This window comes from Sinocyclocheilus grahami, unplaced genomic scaffold, assembly GCF_001515645.1.
Source record: "Sinocyclocheilus grahami isolate Dianchi unplaced genomic scaffold, SAMN03320097.WGS_v1.1 scaffold514.1, whole genome shotgun sequence".
NCBI classification, from domain to species: Eukaryota; Metazoa; Chordata; class Actinopteri; order Cypriniformes; family Cyprinidae; genus Sinocyclocheilus; species Sinocyclocheilus grahami.
Window position 1 is genome coordinate 428,247 of NW_015505693.1, and position 11,711 is coordinate 439,957.

The following is an 11,711-nucleotide window of genomic DNA, read 5'->3' on the forward strand; positions in this document are numbered from 1 at the left end:
GAAAGGAAAAATTTAAATTGCATCATATGACCCCTTTAAAAACCAAATCCTCCATCTACCATCGTTTCCTCAATATTTGCGTCATTTTTGCTGCGTGCACCTTCGCACTTGTGCTGATGCAGCGAGTATAAACCAGGCTCTACTCCCGAAGCGCTCACACTGAAAGCACCTCTATTCACGTGATCAGTGAAATCTGACTCCTGCTAAATGTGCCGCTGTATGGAGCTGACGCTTTGACGCAGATGTCAAGTCTCGCACAAATGCGACCAGGTCAAATTTCTCAAAAAATTGTCACAAATGACAATTTAAAAATTTTACAAACTCTAGAGCCCTGTTTAAATAAAGTCTTTATGATATAAAATTTTTGATACCATATACATTTCATAATTCTTGTCACCAGTGTCAATATCACAAAAACTAATATTAGCCTAAATAAAAAAAAAACTAAAGCTAACTGAAGACAAGTAAACAAACAGTCAGTGATTAAATAAGAATAAGAAACTAATTACAATCATTAAGACAAAAAAAACCTACAGTAGAACAAATATATATGAAACGCTACATTGTATAATCTAATGTATAAAATCACTGTATATTCTTCACTGTGTAAATTAAAAAGTTATAAGTTACAAAAGTGATGTAGTCAAAAGCAGTGAGAAATTTAACATGATCGACAGACAGCAGGAATATTAGACCGCTGTCACTTTAAGAGCTGCCGGATCCAATATACTGTGTTTGAGGATACTTGCAAAGATGGGAATTTTGATGCATACAAGTTTGTGTATTTAACCGTTCAAGGCCTATAAAGCATCAGAAATAACTCAGTTCAGTACTTCCACGCTCTATGAGCACCGTCTTAACGTGCACGTGCCTCTCAGAAACAGCGTGCATATAGCGAAATGAGTTCTCTTTCGCTGCTGATTGCATTTCAATGGCGTAAAATAACTTGTTTTTAAACCACAATGATTAAAAACCTGTGCAAATGATGGGCTATGTTTTTGTGTCCATGTAGCACAGCAACGTCATGTGAACGTGTAACCGCGAAAGAGACCATAGTCCAAAATCTCTACCGGTTAATCGTGTACTGGTATTTAAATTATCTCTACTTAGAGCGTGATTTAAATTATAAATACTATTGACTTGGGAATAAACTCTTTAGACTTTACACCAGTTTTACTTCTTGAGGAAAGCTGAATTACCATTTTTAACTTGGTGGGTGATAAAATGTACAAAAAATTGTATTGTAAGAATTTTAGCCATATCTGTGGACCAGAGTGACTTCGGACAAAACTCTTTAGACTTGGACCATATTTATCCACTTAGAAAACCCTAGAAACCACCTGGCAATGCCCTAAAAACAACCTAGAACACCATAGCAACACATTAACAAGTATTTTGTGTCGACTCAGCGGGCAAACATGACTTGCATTGTCTTAAAAGATGTAGCTGCTACAGTTGCTCCCAAGAAGCTAATTTCACGATTGACAAGTGTTATTGCAATATTGCGTTTAGTATGTGACCCTTATCCTATAAGCAGCAAAAGGCCTCTAGCAGATTTCCCAGTAGCCCTCTCTGACACTCCCCTCGTGAACCCACCAGAGTAGGAGCATGAAAGCGGGTGTCTTTGTTGATATGCAAGCGACCCGTTTGCAGTGAAAGTTGAGGACCGAGTACACACAATAGCCTGGCCGCTAGCCATCCCATCCCCCTCCTCGTCCGTCTCTCAAGAGGGGCCGTAGACCCATCTGGGTACAGCACTACTGTCCTTAAGAGACATCAACGCCACACTGCTTGCATATTTCTCTTGATAGGGCTGATTTGCATTTGGAGGCGCTTATGTGTCTAATCTGACCATAATATTGTTGAGTTTTAATGTTATGAGACCTGATACTACTTGTGGCAGTTCCTTGAAGAGCAACTCCTTTAAGTGTTTGAGTACAAAATGTGCAATCAGCGGTCTTAGGATGACCTCCAGTGGGCAGTGCAGAAAATGCAGCATTAGGTGAAGAGCAATGGGCTAAACTGCATGCTTTTTTTTTTTTCTTTTTTTTTTTGTACATGTAAATTATATAAGTATATGCTATTGTAATAGTTAAACATTTAGCCCTAGCGCTAAACATTTCAATCAGTACAAAACATTTTTGCATGTTTAAATCATGTTGTGTCCTGTACATGTCTTGGAAAATTAAATAAAAATAATGAATTAAAAAAAATTATGATGATAATCAAAAAATATAAAAACAATTTTTATATATGCATATATATATATATATAAAATATAATATGATCTAGTGCTGTAATAATAGAATTATTATTATATAAAAAAATTATGGCATTTGTAATAGTTTTTTTTTGTGAAACCCCTTGGTAGTATGATCAAATAAGTCAAGAGTGTTAAAATTTACACTGTTACTCGCTTACGTTGCTGTGCTAGGTGGTCATGAAAAGTTATCGTTTGCATGCATTTTTAAGCATTGCAGTGAAAAAGAATTCATTTCGCTATATGCACGCGCTGTCTGAGGGACTGTTGAAGACACGTGACGACGGTGCCCACAGAGCGCAGGAGTTTTGAGCAAAGTTATTTTTATAGGCCTTGAAAATACACACACTTGTATGTCAAAATGCCAATCTTTGCAAGTATCCTCAAACACAGTAATTTAGGTCTTGCGTGAAAGCAAACAGCTGAGAAAGAAAACACACGTGTAGCAGTATATTGGATCAGATCGGCTCTTAAAGTGACAGCAGTCTAATATTCCTGCTGTCTGTCAGTCATGTTAATCAAACAACAAAAGAGAAAATCTCACTGCTCTTGACTAAATCGCTTTTGTATTTTTAATAAGAAATAGCCTATATATTTAGTTTACATAGTAAAGAATATGCAGTGTTTTTATACATTTAATTACTTACAATGTATGTAGCATTTCTAATTTATTAGCTTTTTTAAATTATATTGCTTGTAATTATTTTCTTATTCTTTTTTTTATCGCTGACTGTTTGCTTGTCGTCTTTGAGCTTGTTTCTTTGTCTTTTGTTTGTTTTTTATTTATGCTAGCATTAGTTTTTTTGTGATATTAATATCGGGGGGCCAAGAATTATGAAATTTCTATGGTATCAAAACCTTATTTAAAGCAAAAATAACTATACAGTGATATATATTGTTACCATGCACTTCAATAACTGTCTGGTTCAGCTCAGCTACCAAATCTGACCTCAGAAGACTACAGAGGGTAGTCCGGACTGCTGAGCGAATCATTGGTACAACCCTCCCTTCTCTCCAAGAACTGTACTCGTCCAGAGTGAGCAAAAGGGCTGGCAGAATCACTCTGGACCCCTCACATCCAGCACACTCCCTCTTTGAACTGTTGCCATCTGGTCGACGCTACAGAGCTCTGAGCACCAGAACGACCAGACACAGGAACAGTTTCTTCCCTCAGGCATCCATCTCATGAACACTTGACAATAACTGTGGAACACACACTATTTATTCACTAATACATTTATTTATCTAACACACACACTCAGTCTACATTTCAATTTGCACATAATATACCTGTACATACAACTGTCTATTGTTATATACCTGTACATACAATTGTCGATTTGTATATTTTTATTCCTTAGTTACTTGTTCTATTTTTCTATTTTTTATTATCTGTGTTTTTGTTCTGTCACTGTCATTCTGTTACACTGTGGAGCTTCTGTCACGAAAACAAATTCCTCGTATGTGTAAACATACCTGGCAATAAAGCTCATTCTGATTCTGATGGAAAAAAATTACTCATTTTGGTCATATCGCACACCCCTATACTTTACATTTTTGTAATTTCATTTTTGTTCTGTCACTGTCATTCTGTTACACTGTGGAGCTTCTGTCACGAAAACAAATTCCTCGTATGTGTAAACATACCTGGCAATAAAGCTCATTCTGATTCTGATTCTGATGGAAAAAAATTACTCATTTTGGTCATATCGCACACCCCTATACTTTACATTTTTGTAATTTCTCAAATGACCTACCTATTTGGTTATCCGGGTATTTCACTCATACGGAATAATTCCCATACTGTACATACTATATACTGCAGAAGTAATAGGAGCAATATGCAATTCTAAATATTCCAGCATTTAAAGAGACCATGTATCTTAATGTGTGTTTAGCCATTGCTCATGTTTTCTTCTATCTGTCTCTCAGTGACATAAAGAAAGAGAGACCTCCAACGCCAGATGATGTCATTGTTCTGTCGGACAATGAGCCCTCTAGTCCGTGTATGAATGGGGTCAGCTACAGTTTTAAGAAGACGGATACTGAGATGCTTATGGTAATGTGATTTCTCAGGACATTAGATCTACAGATCATTTGCACTTGATATAACAATGCATCGGATCTCCTGTTCACTTACTAACGTGACTTTTTATTTTGTCCATGTCATGTGCAGAAGAGCAGCCCGGCTGAACGTGAGCGCATCATCAAACAGCTGCAGGAAGAACTGCGTCTACAGGAGGCCAAACTCGTCCTGCTGAAGAAACTCCGACAGAGTCAGACCCAAAAAGATGTTGTGCAAAAGGTAAAAAACGTAACAGTCGGGATACAATAAAGATGCTTGAAGTTCAATCTGACCTGGCACTGACCTCTTCTGTTTTGCAGTCAACCAATTCTGTGGCTGCTCCGCCACCTCTCGTCAGGGGCAGCATCTCGTCCACTAAAGGACCCCTACAGGTCAGTGTAAATGTGTCAAACTATGCTAAACATTTCAAACAGTAGTACACTACAATGCACATGACCTCACTATGGTGCATGTTCAAATCAACATGTCCAGTAGTCAATATTATGTCAATGTCAATATTAGAGATCATGAATATCTCTAAACACTATATAATTATTATTAGAAAAATATGTTAATAATAAACAGAAAATGATGATTAAAATAATGATTTGTTTTATTTTCTCGTCAGGGGCAGCATCTCGTCCACTAAAGGACCCCTACAGGTCAGTGTAAATGTGTCAAACTATGCTAAACATTTCAAACAGTAGTACACTACAATGCACATGACCTCACGATGGTGCATGTTCAAATCAACATGTCCAGTAGTCAATATTATGTCAATGTCAATATTAGAGATAATGAATATCTCTAAACACTATATAATTATTATTAGAAAAATATGTTAATAATAAACAGAAAATGATGATTAAAATAATGATTTGTATTATTTTTGTTAATAGATAGATAGATAGATAGATAAACGAAAATATTTTGCATTTTTAATCCAGTTTTGTGTGATAAACTAATTTAAAATATATACTATTATTATTATTATAAAATAACAAAATTGTTAGCAATTTTAATCTAATTAAATGTTGTATACAACCTTTTAGTAAAATATTACATTATAAAATCCTGTAGTGTTTTTTAATTATTATTATTATTATTATTATTACTACTGCAACTGTTACTACTATGAGATAAAATAATAAAGAATATAATAGCCATTTTTAATATAGTTATGTGTGAAAACCCTTGGTAGTATAATCAAATAAAAAAATCAGAAATGAATAAAAAAACTATATATATTATTCGGGGGCCGTGCCGTTCTGTCCATTGCATGTTCCTGCAATGGTCTCAACGTGTTTCTAAAAGCTGAACTGTGAAGAGCTATTAAAACTTAAATACATGTTTTGTTTTCAGGTCTCCAACCGAAACTCAGGGACAGTCATTCCTCCTCCTCTGGTTCGAGGTGGAGCGCAGGTCTCCAAGCACGGCTCCCATAATACCGTAGTCATGCCACCCTTAGTCAGAGGCTCCCAGGTATGTACTGCTGTGGCTTGATTACCGCTAAAATAATTTTACTTTTTATACAAATTCTTTTTTTCTCTGATGTTTGTGTGTTACAGCCCATCACTGTGACCCCGCAGCAGATTGCGACCCTACGGCAGCAGCAACAACACTCGGGGACTGGTCCCCCTCCTCTGCTGCTGGGCGCGCGCACCTCCGTACAGGTGCAGGGCCAGAGGATCATTCAGCAGGGCCTGATCCGTGTGGCCAATGTAGCCAATGCAAACGTTCTGGTCTCACAGGTCACTGTCATTTGCTTGTTATATACCATGTTATGTTTTTAGATGTAAACAATGGTTATCGCAATAATATTAGTTGATGCAGTAAAAGTATTTATAATGCTTAATGTTTAAAAAAACTGTTTTAGAACATTTTATGTATAAATATTTTATATTATACAGTTTTTATTTATAATGTATTTATACAATTAAAGCTACTATAACTTATCTTTTAAAGTTATAAATAAACAAATGCATATTAAAATACATTATTGTAATTTTTTATAACTTGTTATACATGTTATATTATTAAAAACCTAACTACTAACTTATGTTAACCACTATAAACAAGTTTTTAATAATTTTTGCTATTTTAGTTTTCCAATTTTATTGTTAAGAATACTGAAGTCGTTTTATAGTATTAGTAACTTATTTGTAATCACCATCTTATATTATTAGGTGTGTGAGGTGTGAATTGGACAATCTTAAATTGTCAACCCTATTGCCATAACTATCGATTATTAAAATTCTATACTATTTGACTCCTCAAAAACCATCATATGACATCATCCTTTCAACTCTTCATGGACAAGTATTTGTCTCCTCTTTTTATCACTAATTTTCAACCCTGTTACCATCATAACTGTTGATTAAAAAAAAAGAACTATAGCATTATCAGTTTTAGGGCTGTCAAAATGGCTGAAAAACTAAATTCTAATTTTTTACTTGAATATTATCAATATTCTAATTTAAAAGGCATAATTTCAGTTAGGGGGGAAAAAAGCTTTTGACTTCTCTCCTGAGGCCACAAGAGGGCGCATCGAGCAAAATATTATGCACGTTTCTTCAAAGCATAATAAAATAACACGACTATCTTTGAAAAAAGTGCATAATGTTTAAAATAATGTTTATAAACCTTATATAATTAATAAAGTTGCTTAAACAATTAGAAACAAAACAGCATCATGCATGTATGTTTAGTTTAATACAAAGGACCAAAAACCAATCACAAAGAGTACTTTCTTCATTTAAAAACTTGAGATACAGTGGGATGGGGAAAACCGCCATAAAGTCTTGAGACATGTTTTTTTAAAAGTTGAACTTACATTCATTTTACATGGCTTTCTAAACATGCCGCTCTCTTGTGCGAGACGCGAGTGCAATGCTGATAGATGTCCCTCTAGAAAAATGTGATAAATATGCGTTCTGTGTGAACGACTTGGTTTCAGTTTTGGTGTAAACAACATCTTCCCCGCATTGATGTTCTCTTTTTCTGCAATATTTTGAATGAACAACGTAGCAGCGCCGCATCTAGTGGCTTCAACTGGACAGGCTAACAAAAACATTTTAATGCAACAACACTTACATTGTCATCGCATCTCGTGCGCCACTGATAAGGCTGCCTGACGCTCATCTAAAATTCGAATGCAACGTTTTTGCATTCGAATATGAATTTTTATTTTAAATTTGATGAATATTCGAAATTCAAATTTTTTTTTGACAGCCCTAATCAGCATATATACCATCATAATATTTATCTCATGCTTGTTAACTAAGAACAGTAGCTGTATTATGCATATTTTATTATTATATAATTAATTTATATTATATAGGTGTAGTATTTTTTTATATGCAAGTATATGACCGTTTTTGTATATATTTATATTTAATATATTTGTAGTAAGTAACATTACTATTGTGTTTAAATAATTAGTTGTAGTTGCTATATCATACTTAATATACATTTTTTTATAATTAACATAAAATTAAATATAGTTTGCGAAGTAGGCGATGAACAAAAGGTTTTATTTAAGAAAAAAAAAATTTGTAATATGAAAGATATATTACATATTATCACATTTGTCTTTGTCTTGATAAACTGATAAATAGAAGCTGTTATGAACTCACATGATGTTTTTCCTTGTCCAGGTCTCTTCCACCGGTTTGAAGAGCTCTCAGTCTGGTCTGGGCAGCAGCACCTCTGTCAGCGCCAATGAGTCTCCTGCCAGCCGACGGGCCGCCGCCAAGCTTGCGTTACGGAAACAGCTGGAGAAAACCCTCCTTGAGATACCACCACCTAAACCTCCAGCACCAGAGCTCAATTTCCTGCCCTCGGCAGCGAATAATGAGTTCATCTACCTGGTGGGGCTGGAAACGGTGGTCCAGAACCTGCTAGATACACTGGCTAAAAGTGGGTACACCCAAATATTGTGTATTTACGACATCTAACACTATAGCATGCTAATATCACTTGCTTTCTTTCCAGGTAAGCATCCGCAGACAGAGTCTGCATCTACCCCGGCACCCAAGGAGCCCTTCACTTGCGCCCAGTGCCAGACGGACTTCACCTCTCGCTGGAGGCAGGAGAAGAGCTGTGACTCCATTCTCTGTGAGCAGTGCATGAGCTCCAACCAGAAGAAGGCCCTGAAGGCTGAGCACACCAGCCGCCTGAAGGCCGCCTTCGTCAAAGCCCTGCAGCAGGAGCAAGAGATCGAGCAGCGCATCCTGCAGCAGGCTGCCTCGTCTGTCTCCAAGACCACCACCACCTCATCTTCTTCCTCCTCATCCTCGCCGGTGATTAAATCCGATCACGTGCTGGTGTCGCCACAGTATAAGCAGGTGAGCACGTCGCTGACTCAGCAGACCAACAGGGGCACGTCGGTCGGTCGATACCACGCCACCACCATCAAGCAGGTAATGGACACTCCTGTCTTGGTTGCTTTTGTTTCAAACATGGTGTTTTCTGACTTTAGCATGTTTTTCTCCTCAGACTCCAGGCCAGCTGTCCCGTAGCGTACAGCAGGCAGTGAGTGCGGGGGCACGCAGGGTGAGCCACAGCTTTTCCACTTCCTCCCAGCTCCAGAACGCCGTCAAGACCGCCGCGCTGGTCAGCAGGCCAGGTAAGCATGTCGTGAGGGCAGGGGAAAAGGGCACCAGCAGCAGAAACCCCACCACCAATACCTGGAGGAAACAGAACAGCGGCACCGCAGGTAGATGATGCCTACTTAACAAAAAAAAAAAGAAAGTCTGCCCCTTTCCTGTCTCTTCATTTCCTGTATCTGTACATGTTTTTTTTGTGTATTTATTGAGCTGATTGACTGCAAAGGGCTAACATGCAAAAATGAGGCAAAAGTGCTCCTGTTAACATGTGCTACACATTTTTCTAAACACATCAACAAAAACCCTGTATAATTCATTTTTAAAAGTTAGTTGAGACTGAGTTTTGGTCTGTTCCAGCCCCGGGTTTTCCAGTTTTCCAGAACATTGAGAAAAAAATAGTTTGTTTACACTATATTTTTTTGTTTTATTTCTTTAAACACAGGTTGTCTGAGATTTTTATTTATGAATGGAATGGTACACAATTTTAACAATTTACATCCATCCAATGATAAATAAATGCCCTTGATTTAGGGATGCACCGAAATTTCAGCTGCCAAAAATGGCATTTTCGGTTTTTGGCTGAAAGAGAAAAATGGGCGAAAATGTCACGCCGCATCGCCCAGCAGTGTTCAGCGCGCAGGTTTCACTCTCCTTCTAGCAGCTCAACATTCCGCTCTGTTTGTACATTCTGCTCATGTTCCGTTCATGCTCACCGGAAAAGCAATTGTTTAAAAAATAACACGCTTACAGGAAATTTCTATGTAGTATATTTGTTTCTGTTTGCAATAGCGCTGTACTGGGCAGCGCTGGTAAAATGGAGCTACCTTCTAGTTCACTGATCTGCTCCACGCTCTGCTCACATGCTCTGATATTAATAGCTTTGTAAGATTACACATTATTTGAATAATTAGTCAAATAAAAAGTTATATCTGATTCTGTTGCATAGAACTGAATAAAAAAGAATATTGATATTTAATATTAATATATTTCCGTCTAATTGTATTGTTACTTTCAATATATGTGTGGTTATTTTATTGGCTTTTGTTTTTTTAAAATTCAGTATCATTAAAATTGAGTTAAATTAAAAAGTCTTACGAAATTACTTTATATTATTTAATAAATTAATAAATAATTATTACAAAGCAGTTTTGGTTTTCGGCCCAGAATTTTGGTGCATCCCATTTTAGGTACGTAAGAAATCGACAATTTATGTTGACAATTATGTTGTCAACCCTGTTATCATTACAACTGTTGAATATCAAAATTCTATACTATTTGATTAATCAAAAACAGTCATATGTCATCATCCTTTCAACTATTATTGAACAAGTACAAGAACAAGCTGTTTATCAATTTATCTTATATTATTAGGTGGATCAGAATGGCATCATCTTAAATTACAAACCCTGTTACCTAATTACACTATTGATTATTAAAATTCTGTACTATTCCAGTCATACAACTTGTCATGGACAAGTAAATATCTCTTATTAAATACAAATACATCTTTACAATACTCATTACTATCATACATTACAATAGGTATTTAAGAGGTGGTCAGTCTTAAATTGTCAACCCTGTTATCATCATAATTGTTGATTTATTCAAATGTAGTACTATTCAATTAATCAAAACCATCACAGGAGATCATCCTTTTCACTCTTCATGAACAAATTAAAGCCTCTTTTCTTTTTATCACTAATTGTCAACCCTGTTACCATTATATCTAAATTAAAAACGAATTAAACTAATTAAAATTCTATACTATATACCAGTGGTTCCCAACCCTGGTCCTGGAGGCACCCCAACACTGCACATTTTGCATGTCTCCTTAATCAAACACGCCTGATTCAGGTCATCAGCACATTAGTAGAGACTCCAAGACCTGAAATTGGTGTGTCAGAGAAAGGAGACATGCAAAATGTGCAGTGTTGGGATGCCTCCAGGACCAGGGTTAGGAACCACTGCTATATACTATTCTATACTATATAAGTCAATTAACCAAAAACTGGTATGACATCATCTTGTCAACTCTTCATGGACATGTAAATATTTCCTCTTTTTTTAAAATCACTTTTTCTTTCATTCTTAGATGTGTAAGAAGTGAACAATTATAAATGATTAAAATGTGTTAGTATTCTATTACTTAAAACTGTCATATGACAATACTTTCTACTTATCAAAGATAGATAAATATTTATTTTCTGTAATAAAAGATAAAGATAAAAGATTAGGCATGTCAGAAGCAGAAAATCTTAAAATCTTCCACCCTGTTGTCATGATTTTGTAAACAGTAAATAGTAAACAGATTTTTTTTTTTAAATGGGTATTTGTAAAAAAAAAAAATCAGCATTATTTATTTTCTTAAAACACCATGTATTGTCATGACTATTGCCATAAGGCTAGTAATTGTTGGTGAAATATCAAATTGTCAACCCTTGTTTTTAAAGCTTGAAAAGTAGGGTAGGCTAATAACACTTCAGATCTTTTAGAAATGTACTTGGTCATTCTTTCAAAATCGGCAATTCTCCCCCGACAGGTGTCACCATGGCTTATGTCAACCCCAGTCTGTCTGTGCACAGGACAACATCTCCGGTGGACCGTCAGCGAGAGTACCTCTTGGACATGATCCCTTCCCGCTCCATTTCCCAAACGGCAAACACATGGAAATAATGCCCTGATTAAATCACTCAAATTTCTCAGAATTATAATCCTGTCTTTTTGGACATTCGGTCGGGTTATCAGTATCAGACAACCAGCCGTTAAGCAATAATAAAAA

The 11,711-nt window shown here is 36.1% G+C and overlaps 1 protein-coding gene across 4 annotated transcripts in view; it reads left to right on the forward strand.

Moving 5' to 3' along the window:
- LOC107554816 (transcriptional repressor p66-alpha-like) overlaps window positions 1-11,711 on the forward strand; it is a 41,346-nt gene extending 29,635 nt beyond the window's left edge. For all 4 annotated transcript variants that reach the window (XM_016237440.1, XM_016237438.1, XM_016237439.1 and 1 more), the window contains exons 3-11: window positions 4,193-4,319; window positions 4,437-4,565; window positions 4,646-4,717; window positions 5,688-5,807; window positions 5,894-6,076; window positions 7,982-8,243; window positions 8,319-8,746; window positions 8,823-9,042; window positions 11,472-11,711. In XM_016237440.1, the coding sequence (XP_016092926.1) occupies window positions 4,193-4,319; window positions 4,437-4,565; window positions 4,646-4,717; window positions 5,688-5,807; window positions 5,894-6,076; window positions 7,982-8,243; window positions 8,319-8,746; window positions 8,823-9,042; window positions 11,472-11,605 (1,675 nt within the window). In that variant the 3' untranslated portion in view covers window positions 11,606-11,711. The remainder of the gene's footprint in view (window positions 1-4,192; window positions 4,320-4,436; window positions 4,566-4,645; window positions 4,718-5,687; window positions 5,808-5,893; window positions 6,077-7,981; window positions 8,244-8,318; window positions 8,747-8,822; window positions 9,043-11,471) is intronic.